Source organism: Trichosurus vulpecula, chromosome 6, assembly GCF_011100635.1.
Source record: "Trichosurus vulpecula isolate mTriVul1 chromosome 6, mTriVul1.pri, whole genome shotgun sequence".
NCBI classification, from domain to species: Eukaryota; Metazoa; Chordata; class Mammalia; order Diprotodontia; family Phalangeridae; genus Trichosurus; species Trichosurus vulpecula.
The window spans coordinates 69,155,981-69,172,943 of record NC_050578.1 but is presented as its reverse complement, the minus strand read 5'-3'; the positions used below and the strand labels follow the sequence as shown (position 1 = coordinate 69,172,943).

The window sequence follows — 16,963 nt, the reverse complement described above, 5'->3', positions numbered from 1 at the left end:
CTTCCCTTTCCTTCCTTTCCCATAATTCAACTCCCATGAATTGAATGAGCATACCAATGCAGATGACTTCCAAATTTCTATAGCAGCTATTTACATTGTTTTATTAGTATTTTTATCTTAATTTATTTTGAACAAGCAAATTTTAGACCATGAACTTATTTTTCATGTCCCTCAATATCTTGAATTGTTAGTGAAGTCATCTTGAGGGGGGGGAAAAGGTCATATTTGGCTAATATGTATTTCCAATACATGGGAAACTAATAATGATTCTTAGATTTTTCAGTAATCTGGAAGATATTTGCAAGTAATTAGCATAGTATAACTTGCATACCAAAATGGACATTAAAACTCGCTAGAGCTGGAATACTTTATATAAGTCTACTTAGCAGACTTATATAAATTTTAATAACATATAGTTTGTAATAACAAAGTACATGGAACATCTGCTTACAAATTAAAATAGACACCCACCCACTTTTGTCTGTAAATTATCTCTGTGGTTCTAAAATTGGACTCTGGAGTACTAGTGGCTTTTATGTGAAGAATAATGTTCATGAGCATATGCTTAGATTATATTAGTGGGGCTAGAATAAATTTGTTAAGAACTTGGTATAGTTTTCCTATGTTGCATAATCCTTATGTAAGTGAAAAATCTTGGATTTCTCATTTCCCATTTATTCATTTGAAAGAAAATGAAAACAGGAAGGGGTGGCTCCTATTTCAAAGTTTTAAGACTTTGAAACTTACAGAATTTGTCACAAATGAGTCTTTTAAAAGATGAAATTTTCATAATGTTAATGGCTTTACATGATGATTTATCTTATTATCCTAGATAGTATATTTCATGTACATTCTTCCTTATAGGTTGAAAGCATCTTAATTATCAACTATGAAGACCACTCTCCTGCTAATTTTCTTCTGGGGGCTCTCCTGTGCTCTTCCTGTAAGTACAGATTTCCTGGCAATTTCTGAATAAAACCTTCCAAACATCCAACCCCCAAATTTTCATCAGTCTGAACACAGACCATCAAACTTTCTCCATTTGGGTAAAATCAAAGATGCTTAATGAAAAGCTTCCATGTGTGATGCTTTCTGATTTTGAGGAACCAGTGTCATATATGGCATCTGTGGTTTAGTAAAATGAGAGCTGGCCTTGGAATCACAAAAAAAAAAACCTGGATTCAGTCCTGCCTCTGATAGATTCTGACTGGCTCATTCTGGGCAAGTCTCCAAGATAAGTCACAGACTTAATTTACATTGGTAGACGTTCCCTCACTGAGTGTTCCCACTCCAATAAAATCATGGATCCAGTAACCATATGTATAAAGCATTACATTAAATGTATACATCATATATGTAAATTATATGTAATATATTTAAAGTACCGTGCAATTACATATATGTGTATATATACACAGGTGTTTGTGTGCACGTGTAGCATTGTCTATCCAGGCTCTACTGGTGAAGGCCAGATATATTATATTTCATCCTTTTCTCTGGGGTTTTTCAGTTTCCTTAAAGGGGTTTAGTCTCTCTGCCATTGGCTTCAGCCTCTACCTGTGGTGTTCTCTCAATTGTAGGGGATGAATCCCTTATATACCCATTCCATTTACCCACTAACAGTCGAATAGCTTCCTTTGTGTCTTTTACAAAGGAATATTTACTTCAAAGTTATGATCATAAATATATAGAATCGCTCCCTGGTACACGGATCTTAATTCCCTTTCTCCACCACCTCAGTCTCTGGGGAGGGGGAACGGATTAGGTTCTTAGTGTAGTTCACTTCCTATAGTGCACAGTCCTAAATTCCAAGTCCAAAGCCTCCTTAGGCACCCTGGCTTCTCAGGGCTTCTATACCGGCCTGAATGTGATTTCCCAACTGGATTCCTGGCCCCCAAATCACTCACCATGGCTCAAACTCACTTCTGGTGGGTATAACCACTTGCACCTGGAAATGAGAAGGATTAATGAAACAGAACAGAAACAGAAACACTCCAGGGCCATTTCTCTGAGCCATGAAGTAGAAGGAAAGAAGGGGATGAGGGTTTGCCTCCTTCCCAGTTTAGTTCATGACTCCCATGCTGTAGGTGAACTCTGTGTGATCATTACCTTTTGAACACATTAGGAAAGAGCACACAGGAAAGAAAGCAAGACTGTCCCAATTTGGCAGTTTTTAAGAAGTAGTATCTTCCAATTACACAGCCAATAGAAGCAGGCTTACTCATCTCCATTTGGTAGGGGAATGCAGGAAAGTAATGTGCCTCCATGTTGGGTGGTTTGGGCATGCTGTAAGTAACTGCCTCCTTGAAAACTGTTCTGAATGTTTAACTGTGTGTTTTCCATTGATCTAGGTAGCCAAATATCTAAACACAGATTCTGAGAGTTCTGAAGAATTGAAGGTAAGCTGAGTAGGGTATGTTTCTAAATAATGATGACCGTAATAATAATAATAATAATGATTAGCATTTTTATAGTGCCTACTATGTGCTAGGCACAGTGCTAAGTGCTTTACAAATATTATTTCATTTGATCCTCACAACAACCCTGAAGGATAGGCGCTATTATTATCTCTATTATTATAGAAGAAGAAACTGAGGCAAACAGGTTAAGTGACTTTCTCAAGGTCACACAATTAGCAAGTCTTTGAGACATGTGAATGTTATAACTGGCATGAAAACTATTCCTTAGATGGTGACCAAATTGATGGTTCAGTAACCATAAAGTATAGTAGAAGAAGCAGAATGGTTTGGTACATCAAGAGTCAGTCTTGAAGTCAGGAAGGTCTGGGTTCAAGTAATGCCTTTGACATATAATGACCATATGGGCAAGTCAACCTTTCAGCATCAGTGAAGATGCTGATATTTATTTTTAGAGTGAGCTTTCTTAACAAAAATTCTTCATACCTGTGGTCTTCAAAGTAGAACCCAGGAAGCCCTGAGTGGCCATGGCTTGACCCCCAAAAGGAAAATGATTTAACCCCAAGGAATGTATAATCAACCAATCAAAGAAAAGGAAGATGAATCTCTTCTCACCTTCTCAGTGATAGACAATCATAGGATGCATCTCCAGTGAAATTTACCTTTCTAGTCTCCCAAAGTCCCCACTACTGCTCTGTTCTTCCACTATACAAACTCCCTTCTCCCCCTTTCTGAATTGAGTGTGGGCCCTTTGAGGACTTTACATCCTAACCAGGAACCCACAGCACTAATTAGGCAAGTGCCATTGGGGAAATCATCACTCCCTTTCCCCTAGCATACTCATCTCTGCTCCCCAGATCATCTGGTAGCTTTTGCAGGTACCCTTTGGAGATAAAGTCTATGATTGGAGCCATAATGGCCAGTAAGTGAGAATTGCATTCCTCATTTTCATTTGGGGTGGTACATCTCACAGGAGTCTCACAGGATAAACAGGCATAGATGGGTTCATCTCAGATTTAATTATATTATCTTCTCCCCCAAACCCAACCCTCTTTCAAACTTTCTTATTTCTGTTGGGGACACCACCTCCTTCTGGTTATAAAGATTGATGTCATCTTCAACTCTTCATTCTCACTCACCCCATATATCCAATCAGTTGACAGATTCTTTTGTTTCCACCCCTACAGCATCCCTTGCATTTGTCTCCTTTTCTCTACTTACACAGCCACAATCCTGTTTCAGGCTCTCTTTCCCTTTAGCCTGGACAATTGCAATAGCTTCCTGGTTGGTCTCTCTTCCTCGAGTCCAACCGCTCCACACAGATGCCCAAATGATTTTTCTTAAAGTGCAGGTCTGACCATGTTATTTTGCCCCCCTATTCAGCAAAATCTAGTGTCTCCCTATGGACTATAGGGTCAAATATTGTTTTTTTCTTTATCTCATCTTTTAAACATTTATCTTTTGTGTAAATTTTATAATGTTTATAGTTATCATTTATGCAGTACTAATTTAATAATTTATAATTAAATTTATAACAGTCATTTATTTATTATATAATATTTTATTTCCCCCAACTACATGTTGAAACAATTTTTTAAACTTTTTAAAATAAATTTTTGAGTTCCAAATTCTATCCCTCCCTCTGTCCCTTCTCTCCCTGTCCCTGAGATGATAAGCAATTCAATATAGTTTATATATGTGCAATCACGTAAAACAGTTCCATATTAGTCATTTTGTACAAGAAGACTAAAATAAAAAAGAAAGAAGGAAAGACAGGAGATTGACAGACAGACAGAAAGAAAGAAGGAAAGGAAGGAAGAAAAAAAGAAAAGAATTTAAAAACAGCATCTTTCAGTCTGTATTCTGACAGTATCAGTTCTTTCTTGGGAGGTGGATAGCATGCTTCATCATGAGTCTTTTCAGATTATCTTGGATCATTGTAGAGCTGAGAATAGCTAAGTCATTCACAATTCATCATACAATATTGCTGTTACTGTGTATAACAATCTCCTGGTTCTGCTAACTTCACTGAATATCAGTTCATATAAGTCTTTCCAGGTTTTTCAGAAATCATCCTGCCTGTCATTTTTTATAGCATAATAATATTCCATGACAATCATATACCACAGCTTGTTTTGCCATTTCTCAATTGATGGGCATCCTCTTGATATCCAATTCTTAGCCACCACAAAAGAGCTGCTATTACTTTTTTTGTACTACTAAGCAATTTTCCCTACAAAGATAATTTGTCAGAAAAAAATAACCACATTGGAATACATAATCAAAAAATTTTTAATGGATAGAAGTGTGTAATCAACATAATTGGGAGACATCTTTCCTACACCAATGAAATCAGTGATCCAAACCTCCAACTCCCAAAGTACTATGTGCTAGTTACTGAGAACACAAAGATGAGAAAATGAAATAATTTCCACCCTCAAGGAGCTTGCATTCTATTGGGGGATACAACATATGGCACCACGGAAAGAGAGTTGAATTTGGATTTAGAGGACTTTGGTTCACATTCCAATTCTTCCATGTATGACCTTAGGCAATCACTTAACCCCTCTGGGCCTCAGTTTCTCCATATGTAAAATGAAAGGTTTGGACTAGATGACCTTAAGATTCCTTCCAGCTCTAAATCTATGGTCCTATGGTCCATTAAAAATCAGTATAAAGGACATAGAATCAATCAACCAACAAGTATTTATTAATGTGCGCCTAGTGTGTTCCCAACATTGTGGCAAAAATGGAATAGTTCTTGGCCTCAAGGAGCTTACATTTTATTGAGGGAGATAACCTACAAAGTTTTTGTTGTTTGGCTGTGTCCAACTCTTCATGACCCCATTTGGCGCTGTCTTGGCAAAGATACTGGAGTGATTTGCCATTTCCTTCTCCAGCTCTTTTACAAAGAGGAAACCAAGGCAAACAGGATTAAGTGACTTGCCTAGGGTCACATAGCTAGTAAGTGTCTGAGGATTTGCCTAGTGTCACATAGCTAGTAAGTGTCCAGGGCCAGATTTGAGCTCAGGAAGATGAATTTTCCTGACTCTAGGCCTGGCACTCTATCTACTGTGCCACCTAGCTGCCCAAACCTACAAACTAACAGTATCTATAATCTCTGTGGGAGAGCCAAGTGAAACAGGTATGACAGAAATATATATAAAAAAATAAATCCAAGGTGATTCTTTGGGGGAAAGCTTTTATGGAAGAGGTGATGCTTCAGCTGAATTTTGAAAGAACTAGGGAGAGAGCATTCCAGATGTGGAGAAGAGCTAGTTCAAAGGCCTGGAGATGGGTGAGAAAATGCTTTGTAGGAAGAATAGCAAAAAGGCCAGATTGCATGAAGGGCAGTAGCATATAATAAGGTTGGAAAGGTAAGTTGGGATAGGTTGTGAAAAAGATTTAAATGTCAAACAGAGTTTATATTTCATCCTAGAGGTAACAGGAAGCCAAAAGAATTTGCTGAGTTGGGTAGGCAATATGCTCAGACCTTCATTCTAGAAAAATAACTTTGGCCACCATACGGAGGACTGATTAGAAAGGAGAGAGATGAGGCAGGGAGGTCAATGAAGAGATTATCGTCCCAATGAGAGATGAGGAGGGCCTGAATTAGACCAAGATTCATCTGTAGATGAATGTTTACATATATGCAGAAAATTGCTGAATCCTTCCTACCATTGCCATTCAAAAATAATATTAAGTGCAGAATAACTCCAGTCATAAATAAATACATGATTCTCTTTATTCTCCCTTTGATATCTGCCCTCTCCACCCCACTGTCTTCCTGTCAATTCCACAGTACAATTGCCTGGAATAATGTTCTGCCAGTTGGTTCATACTCTCAGTGTAACAAGGCACAACTTGAGCTGGTCATTACCTTTCCCTTAGACACGTTGTATTGTTGTGTGGTTTGTCCTTCATTCTTGGAGAGGACCATGATATCAGGAAGATGATGCCATGACTTGCAATTGAATTTGAGTTGAGTGAGGGAGGGCTGTGTAAAATAACCAGCCTCACTTTCTCCTCCAGAGCCATCTTCGTCCAGTGGCAAGATACAGATCAGGACAACTGGAGATGGCCCAGGATGTAGTGGGAGACCTTGGCCTTTTTAAGATAAGGTCTTTCAAGTTGTCCAGTCTTGGGGGTGTCATACAAGGAAGCAGGCTACATTTAGAGAGTGGTTGCTTCTGCCGTGCTTTAATACATGTCTGGAACACAACCTCCTTTCTTCAGTCACACAATGTCAGACAGTGGCATGTTGCACATGTCTTGCACATAGAAGGTGCTTAATAATGAGCTGTTGAATTTAATTTATGACTAAGAGGATCCTTAAGTATCCTCATTGGTTTCCTCAGGAGTTCATCTTCCTGCCAGAGCCCCAAACAAATTTGGTGATGCTCTGAATTCAATAGTGCACTATTAGATTTCATGTTGAAAATGGCTGCTTTTAAGATTACATTACTTAGATGGAATTATCTTTGATTCTTATCTTCCACTGTTCATTCCATCCCTTAGGGGTCTTTGTTTTAAAACCATGCCATCACAATATTTCCAGATTATTCATATAATATGTAAGTTATACATCAAGAAGTGGCAAGTTATCTAAAATTATTCTAAGTATAGTGACATAAAATATTTGTATAAAAGTAACTTGCTTTTTTCTTCCTCTTTCTTCAGGATCATTTGGCACCGACAGCAGTTTCATCCTTGGTAATTATCTCCTTCCTGTTGTATTGACTCATGTTTCCCCCAAGCAATCTTTGGCCTACCTTGAACCATCTCATGGCACTGGGAAATATAATACACCTGAACCTCAAGCAATGGAGATGAGGCCCTTTTTCTTTTTGCTATGACTGCTAAGAGGAAAAAAAAAGTAACTTGGAATTGTATTTCCCTTCTTTCAGGAGAGTAGTGAGTCATCAGAAGAAAGTAAAGATAGCTCAAAAGAACAGGTAATTAAATCTTTCCTAACATTTAAGTTATTTATGCATTGAGGGAAATGGTGATGACTTAAATTATATGGAAACAGTTCTAAATATATATTTTTAAACCATGAAAAGTCAATAATTCTGAGTACCAAAAAGGGAAAAACAAGCCATTTCTGTCATTCTAACACATTTTGGTATTTTATTTTGAATGTTGGGTTGAGGATGGAGGAAGCAACCTATAGATTTTGACGGCCGGAAGTTTCTTCTAATTAAAAATACTTTTTTTTTTAAAAAACAAATGGCTACTAACCTAGCCATGGCAACATGATAGATGTGCTCAGAAAAGTGATGGAACATTAGATCATCCTAAAATTGTTTACTTTATAATCAGAATCAGGATAGATCAAGCAAGGAAAGCTTTCCTGGTCAAAGTGGAATGGCTTCTGAGAGAGGAGCCAATGGCAACCACATGCGAGGAGGAAAGAGGGGACTAGGAAAATGAAAGAAAGCAAATGGCACCCAGCAATTGGCGAGGCTGTAAAGCAAATCACCTGAGAGTAGAAGTGATTCAAGGCTTCAGCTTTCCTCCAGGACAGGCGTTGCCCATTAGGACAGTGGGGCACCACCAGGGCAGAATTTTCTTTAGAAGAAACCTGCCAGAGAGTGGTCTCTGGTGTGGGCAGCAAGATGGAGGAGATATGACTAAAGAAGTAAATAATAATGAGTTCTGTGAGAATGGGAGTTATAGGCACTCTATAGAAAGGCAAAGATGAAATAGTGCCTGTTCTCAGGGACTTATATTTTATTTCTTATCAGGAGAAATAGATTTAATTATATATGTGAGGTACTCACAGCCAGGGGTTTAGGAAAGCCTTCAGAGTGACACTTGGGCTGAGCTTTGAAAGTTGTTTTGAATGCTAAGAGGTGGAGGGAAGAAGGGAACATCTTCTAAACATTGGGACAGCCCACACAGGGGCATTGTCATACTTGTTGCTGTTTAGTTGTTCAGTCGTGTCTGAGTCTTTGTGACTCTGTGGACCACACTGTCCGTGTGGTTTTCTTGGCAAAGATACTGGAGTGGTTGGCCATTTCCTTCTCCAGTGGACCACTTTTTGTTAGAACTCTCCAGTATGACCCGTCCTTCTTGGGTAACCCCACATGGTATAGCTCATAGTTTCACTGAGCTATGCAAGCCCCCCTCTGCCATGACAAGGCAGTGATCCAGGAGGGGATGCGAAAGCATAGAAATGGGAAATGATATGTGTGTGAAGAACAGCAACATGACAAGCTTGGCTAAATTTTGGAGTTTATGAAGGGGGAGCCTAGAAAAGCAGTACCTTCTCCTTCATGGCTCTCAATATCCTCATATATAAAATATGGAGGCTAGACTAGATTTTCTGTATCAACATTCTGTAAATTACCCTACTACTTGGGACACAGAGAATTCCACTAATGCTAGAGAATTATTGTCTTTTGCTACATTATAACATAACTAAAACTTTAGAAATGTTCCCAAAATATTTCAGAAAGCACAAATGGAAGGATATCTTCACTTCCTAATTTATCAAAGACTTTCAAATTCATCATATGAGGGTCATGTTTAAAGGAGAGACTTTTGTTAATCAAATGGCAGTATTGAAATATTGTAGAGTTTGGAGTCCTAAGACCCAACTTCAAATCCTGCCTCTGTCTACCATGTGACTTTAGCTTCCCGAGTCATCAGTTTTCTCATCTGTGAGGTGAATGAGGAGGGATGAATTAGCTGGTCTCTGAGGTTCCTTCTGACTTTAGATCTACAACCCTAAGATAAGAGGCCAATAAACACAGCCTAGGTGTGAGGATGCTGGAAACCAGGGCTCCAATAAAGGTGACAAATTCCTCTACACTAGAGCCTTAGCAGTTTACTGATCAGTGGAGAAGGTGGGAAAAGGCTTTTCGGAACGAAATGAGTTCTGAGTAGTCCACCTTGCCTTAGTTTCTTGAAATGTTTAGGTGACCTTTTGATGGCCAGCTCTGTGACAAACTTGGCATAAAATGGTATCTGACATTGCCCATCTGATGATATGAGAGATCACAGTCCCACACTGCATATTTCATGACTGAAAAATATGATCTGCTGAAGCTTATTTCTATAAGCAGTAGCTATCAGTATTAATGACCACATGACAGGTAGTGGGGTATAGTGCAAAGAGTAATTGCCTTTGACCTGGATCTTGGAGACCTGGGTTCAAAACCTGACTTTGGCACTTACTAGTTGTTTGACTATGTCAAACACATACGCATGTGTGCATGTGTATACATATATATGTACTCATGAAATCAAGTGACATATATGTTTATTCACACACATGCCACATATAAATATATATGCAATATATAAACATATATGCATAAACCTATGTCACTTAATTTCCTGAGTCTCAATTTCCGTTTTTTTGTAAACCTGGGATAATAATAATTAAACATGTTTACTTCACAAAATTTTCATGAAGAAAATGCTTTGTAATGTACTATTTGAAAGAGTTATTTTATGTACCAACACTTTTATTTAATAGATGGTAGTTTCAGTCTCCTCCTCCACCAAAGTTCTATGGCCACTTCCAAGTACAAATGCACCCGCTATATTTTCAGCCTTATGCTAAGTGATGGGAATGTAAAGACAAAAATGAAAGAGTTCTTGCCCTCAAGGAACTTGCATTCTATTGAGACAACAGGTACACATATACAAAATGTGTATGCCAAATAAACAGGTAATGAGGTGTTGGCACCGGCATGGGGGGGGAGGGAGGAAATCAGGAAATGACTCAGAGGAGGCTGCACTTGAGGGGAGCTTCTGAAGGAAGCTAGAGCCACTAAGAGGAGGAGGTGCCAAGGAAGCACGTTCCAGGTGGGGAGACAAGAAGCACAGCCTACATAAAGATACAGAGATGGAATTCTTTCCTTACAAAACAATGTTTTTTGCTTCCAAAATGATTAGCTGAAAAGTTTCTCTAAAGAATAAGTTTCCCTAATGTAGCTAGAGTGTAGTGTGTGGAAAAAAAAGTGCTTCATCTGCAGTCATGCAACCTGGATTCAAATCCCGAATGTCTTTCCTAGACATGTGTCTCTGGGCAGTCACCCCAACTTTCTGTGCTTTATTTCCGCATCTGTGAAATAAGAGGGTTGGATTAGTGTCCTTAAAGGTCCCTTTCAACTCTAAGTCTATGAAACTAGGATAGAAATCATAGATATTTAATTTCCACACAGATTTTCAGGAGCTTGCATATTACAAAAAATCACAAAATGGAGGTGGATCTGAGTTTCTCCTATTCTCTCATAAGCAGCCAGTGATATGGCCATAAGTAAAAATAAGGAAGAAGGCAGAAAGAAGAGCAGTGGGTCTAGAAAACCCACCGGTTAGATGATTGGCCTCTGAATTATTGTAAGCTAACTGTATCTCTTAATTTCTACATGTAGAGAAATGAGAACAAGATGGATTACAGTGATAGTACTGAATCAGAGGAAGACTTGGGCCCTAATGATCAAGAGACTGTTTATAGACTATCTGACAGCTCCTTTAAGAGTAGAATAAAAGACGATGATAAGAATGATGATGAAGACGACAGTGGAGATGACACTTTTGTTGATATAGACAATGGCCAGGGGTCCATTGAAAGGCATCAACAAGAAGGTGGAAACACCTGGCCCGAAAGTGATGACAATTCTGACAGCACTCTACACAATGAAAATAATGCTGCAGATGGAGAAGATGTCAGTCACCATGCCGCCAGTGATGAAAATAGTCATAGTGAGAGCAGAAGCCTTGAAGAGGAGAATGAAAGTCATAAGGAGGGAGTCCTTGACAGCAACAGTGATGAATACACTGTGGAAGTAGGAAGTAAACAGAGTTATAGCAACTCTAGAGATGATTCTTCATTTGATGACGAAGAGATGCAAGGTGATGATGCAGACACCATCGGGAGCAAGACTAGCAATTCCAGAATGATTCGTTACAGTGTCCACTCAAAGAAAAAGATTCACAAGACAAGAGATCAGGATGGGAATAGACAAGATTCATCCAATGTGAGCCAGTTGATGGGGCAGCTTGGCAGGAAATCCTTCCAAAAGGCACGCATCTCAAAGGAGGATGACTGGGGTGAAACCAATGAGAGCAACACGATGGAAGAAGCCACAAGTGACTCCACAGAAAAGAGCCAATCCAATGAAAACAGTCAATCCTATGAAAACAGCAAAAGCAAATCCCAGGAAGACAGCAACAGTCAGTCTCAGGAAGACAGCCAAAATGTGCGGGATCTCAGCAGTGAGTCCACATCAGAAGAAGATGATGATTCTCATGAAAAACCAAATAAATCCCAGGAAGAAAATGAAAATGTTTCACGGGGTGATAACCCTGACTCTGATAGAAAGAGTGTTGGTCTATCTGAAGTTACTAAGGAAGATAGTAGTAATTCCTCTGAAGAGAGCAATCTAACCACATCCTCCAAATCAGATAGTGAGTCTAGAGAGGAACAAAGTAACAGTGAATCGAATGAGAGTGTGAACACCTCAGAGGAAAGCAGAGAGTCAACTGAGGATCAAGACAGTTCCAGCCAGGAAGGCTTCCAGTCTCACAGCTCATCCACAGAGAGCCAAAGTGTCTCCAGGGAGGACAGTGGGGAAAGCAGTTCTGAACAGCTGCAAGGAGAGGGAAATGATCAATTTGAAGAAGATGCCAGAGCATTTCAGGAAAACAGTAAGCTTAAAGAAAATGTGAATTCCAATGAAAGTCCATCAATTAGCAATGAAGAAAGCCTATCAAGAAGCATTGAGGTAGAAAGTAGAAAGCTGGTAATTGACAGTTATCATAACCGACCTACTGGAGACCATGATGACAATGACTGCCAAGATGGCTATTAGTATTAGCTCAAAAGCATATTTTTGTAAAACGGAGGGAGTGGGAGAAGAAAATGGGGGTGCTTTGATTTATTCATCCTACCAAGCTTAGGATGACCTGGATTTATTTCTTTTGGAAGATAATTAATGGGACACCATCATCTATAGGGAATTACTCTTCCAAAGAAGTTCACAGGATGTGAAATGACTCAAGTGACTCAATACTATCCATGATAGTGGAAACAAGAAAGGATTTTGTGTTACAGCTTTATAACTTGGGTTTTGAAGAAATGCCATAAGATGAGGATTCTTTCATAAGTGAGTTTTAAGTGATTAAATATTTGGTTGGAGAAAACATTTAAAAATTATAAGATAGCTGTGTTTTGGTTTAATGAACAAGACTTCTTTCTGTCAACCATTTTATCCTTTTCAATGGATTCTCTGTAAAACATCAATGTTAAAAGGAGTTATTCTGGACCACTGGTGTGTGGGAATGGGTTATGAGAGTTGCTAAGATTCCTTTTTATTTGTTAAATTATGTGTTTAACATAATTTGAGCTTCTGTTCCTTAATTTGGATTATGTGCAATGCCAGAATTGAAACTCTGTGACCAGCTGTAACTTTTGCTCATAGCAAATAAAAGCTGTGTATATAGACTCCAACTGAACTTGTTATGTACACTTTGGAATGTTACCTCAACACAGGATATATTTAATGTTTTGTAATAAAGGTAATAATATCCAGAAAAGGTGTGTTCTGTACCTTTTTAAAACACTGATGATTATACACATATATTTTTAATTAATGCAACACTTTGTTTTACTCCATTTTCAAACAATAGTTGCTAATTGTTAATAACAATTATTACTAATTTTTAATGATAACAATAGTTTCTAATTGTTCTCACACAAAAATTTTCATTTAAATTCAGGAAATACTTTACTGTTTATCCTTCACAAACAATTGAGCCTTTCCACCAATTTTTAAATAACTTCTACTCTATTGTTGTTATTGAGTAGAACAAAATAAAATGTTAACTTATTTTATACCAGAGCATATAGGTTGATATAAGGATAGATTTCCAACTCATAGTTCCTGACATTTTCTTCCAGGACTTCATCTGTATTGGATCTCTGAACTATACTGTTTACTTTTTATCTCTTTGCAGGTAACCATTTCAGCTTAAAAAACACCCAAAACTTATTTTTATCATTATCATTATAGCCCATGACTCAGAATCTAAAATTTCAGGGAAGCCCAGATTTAGTACTTTTTTACATCACTCTGACTACATTCTCTTAATAGGAGGGATCACTTTCCCAAAGTATGATCAGAATTGAAGGGTTAAAATAACTTAAATTAAATAGAAGAAAAGAGCTAGTTTAGAAGCAAAACATCATGACATTTCAAAGTCTAGTTTTTTCTATTACTATTCCCTAAAACCAAAAGGTTACAGTGAACAAATTCATCTCAGAGTGTAAAAGAAAAGAGAAAAATTTCTCTCTTTTTGATTTCTCCTCTTGTCTGTTAAATGTGACTCATTTCTTAGGGTTCTGTCCCTCAATCTTTTTTTTCTCTGCACTCTCTCTCTTAGGCAGAGTGGGATAGTGGACAGTGTTAGACTTGAAATAAGAAAGACTTTTGTTACAATTCCATCTTGAACACTTACTAGCTAAGCGATTATAAGTGAGTCAGTTAACTTTGAGCCTAAACTGACTCATCTGTAAAATGGAAAGAATGCCTGTAATAGGTACACTACAGAGTTGCCATGAAACTAAGGTGAGATCATATATATAAGGTGCTTCACACATTTTGAAGCACTATATAAATATCGATGATTATTACTGATGATCTCATCTACTCCCACAAATGTTTGAGAGTGTCAATTCCCTTTGAGTATTTTAGAACATCTGATCCCAAAGCAACAAAGATCCTTTCATTTCTGGTTCTGTGCTCTCCCTGTGTGTCCATATCAGAGCAGTTAATAGTCTCTCGACTTGCCCCGATGACAAACACTATTCAATAAACACAGAAATTACTTGGTATTTTATATGTATTTTTATGCTGACTTAAAGATGCAAAAGGAATTTCCCTGTTAACACATTGTTATTAACATAAGAATTTTAATATTAATTATGCAGTTGGGGCAGGGGAGGAGGGTCAAGATCTGTGAATTTGTTGGTATAGGGAATGTCTGATAAGGAAACCAGAAGCTGTTCTGAACTATCATGTTGGAGAGTTCCTGGGTATTCAGTCTAAGAAGTTCAGTAGCTTGATCAGGTTCACACATCTAGTGGATTCCAGAGGCAGGATTCAAATTCAGGTCTTTGATGTTAACGCTGAAGTTAATTTTCTAGCTACTGCACTATCCTGCCTCTCATCACCTCCATGTACCTCTTAAATATATATGTATGTACATATATAATGTACATTAATATTGGAATATCGGAATAATTTATAAATATTTATATAGGAATATAAATATGTACGTATGTGTACATGCATGTATACACATTATTGTGCACCTATAGCATGCATGCACATTATATATCCATATAGGTATATTTAATGAATATGTATACATATATGTATAGACACACATATACATGAATATGCATATATATGTATCCATGCATTGTGTGTATGCACACATATACATATCCAACAGTCCACACCAGAGCCCCAGTTCTCTATTTCCAAACATATGCTGCATTCCTGACACCCTAAACTCAATATACCCCAAACTGAATTCTTTACCCTCTTCCCTGAAAAGTCTTGTCCTTCTACCTGTCTCTCGTTTTGTCAATGACACTGTATTCCCAGTTTTCCATGCTTGAAACCTTGGAGGCCGTATTTCCTGCTCCACTACTTTCCACATCTCCATTTACCAGGTCCTTCAGCACTGTCCCGGAATTATTTCTTTCCTACCCCCATTGTATCTCAGTTCAAGTACTCATCTCTTTTTGTCTGGACTGTTAGAGTAATTTCTTACTTGGTCTTCTTGCCCTTATTCTTCCCTCTGATGAAGCTACAAACTTTAATAAGATATAATCCTTGCCCTTGTGAAGTGTATAATGATAATTCACATTTAGACAATGCATTAAAATTCACAATGCACTTTCCTCACAACATTTGAAAAAGCAAGTTATTATTTTACCCATTTTTACAGGTGAGGAATCGGCAGTTTAGAGGGTTCACACTGCTATGAAGCATTATAGCTCATTTTCAGATCCAGATCCTTCCTCCCTCCTTCTTTTCCTTTCCTTCCTTCCCTCCCTTCCTTCTTCCTTGCTCCTTCCTTTCCTTCCTTCTCTCCCTCCAATCCTCTTTCTTCCTTCCTTCCTTTCTTTCTCTTTCTTGCTCTCTCCTTTCTTCTTCCTTCCTTCCTTTCTTTCCTTCCTTCTTCCTTTCTCCTTCCTTTTCTTTCCTTCCTTCTTTCCCTCCCTCCTTTCTTTCCTTCTCTTCTTCCTTCCTTCCTTCCTCCCTTCCTTCCTTCCCTCCTCCCTCCCTCTAGCCCTTCCTTCATTTCTTCTCTCCTTCCCTCGTTCTCTCTCTTCCTTCCTTCCTTCTTCCCTCCCTCCTTCCCTCCCGCAGCCCCTCAGTGATCTGAGCCTCTGAGCTTTTACGTCTTGAAGACGGTTTCGATGCCCTTTAAGACAAAGGAGGGCGCGGGGGTCTCCAGCCCCTTCCCACCCTCGCTCCGGCCTTCAGGGAGCTCTTCTTGTCGTCCTCCTGCCCAGCCAAGTCCGGGGACTGACAGACTGCGAACCCTGCGTCACTTTTACTTCTAAACGAAGGCTGCGCATCGCTAAGAGCAGCCCCGAGCTGTTCCTGGTCCAGCCTCCTGGAGGATCAAGCCATGCCCTCCCCTAGCCCCACCCCCTCCTCGAGACAGCGGCGGCCGCCGAGCCCCGCCAGGGGGCGCCAGTGCTCCTTCTTCACTCCTGCCACCTGAGATTGCAAACGTTGTCTTGGCTTCAGTACCACGTTTGAATCAACAATCTCCGCCCAATCATTTTCAATTAAATTTCGGTTTAATCTTGCTTTTTCACCATATATTAGTGAAATCGATTTTTTAAAAAAGCAGATATAAGACGTTAGATTTATTCCTGCTAAATTTCATCTTTTGGGGTTAGCCTGTTGTTGTAAACTGTCAAGATATTTTGAATACTCACCCACTCGATTAGCAACCTCTCCCAGCTTGGTGACATTTGCAAGTTGGATAAGGGTGAATTTATGGAAACCACTGATAAAAACGTCAAACTGTACAGGGTGTTGTACAGATGTCTAGGACAATTCACTGTAGAATTCATTCCAAGTTAATTTGGAAAGATTGATGGCTTTTATTAATATCTTGCCATAATTGAGTTCAGAATTTATGTTGTAATTCTACTAGTCTACATCTTTCTATCATTTCCCCCAAATAGCACGAACAATTTGGTTAAATGCTTCAGTAAGATGCTGATATATTATATCTACAGTTGCACAATAATTCAGCAGACTATTTCCATGTGAAAAATGGAAGTTACATCAGTCTAGTCAACCTGTTCTTGATGAGGCGATACTGGCTTTTTATCAACATTGCTTCCTTCTTTTGGCTTTTAAAATTTGTTTTTTTTTTTAAATCTAAACTTAACAAAAACTAAATGAAGTGGACACAGTAGAATAGAAAAAGAGGATTGTAGAAGAAACTATGAATATTTATTATGCATAGCTTCTTTTTGCATTAAAATATATATAATA

At 38.4% G+C, this 16,963-nt stretch overlaps 1 protein-coding gene across 1 annotated transcript; it reads left to right on the top strand.

Annotated features, from left to right (window-relative positions):
- Positions 1-889: 889 nt before the first annotated feature.
- On the top strand, positions 890-12,244 carry DMP1 (dentin matrix acidic phosphoprotein 1). The gene is made up of 6 exons (XM_036764960.1): positions 890-947; positions 2,356-2,399; positions 7,098-7,130; positions 7,325-7,372; positions 10,805-11,983; positions 12,035-12,244. The coding sequence occupies exons 1-6, from the start codon at positions 890-892 to the stop codon at positions 12,242-12,244; spliced, it is 1,572 nt and encodes a 523-aa protein (XP_036620855.1).
- Positions 12,245-16,963: the final 4,719 nt, after the last annotated feature.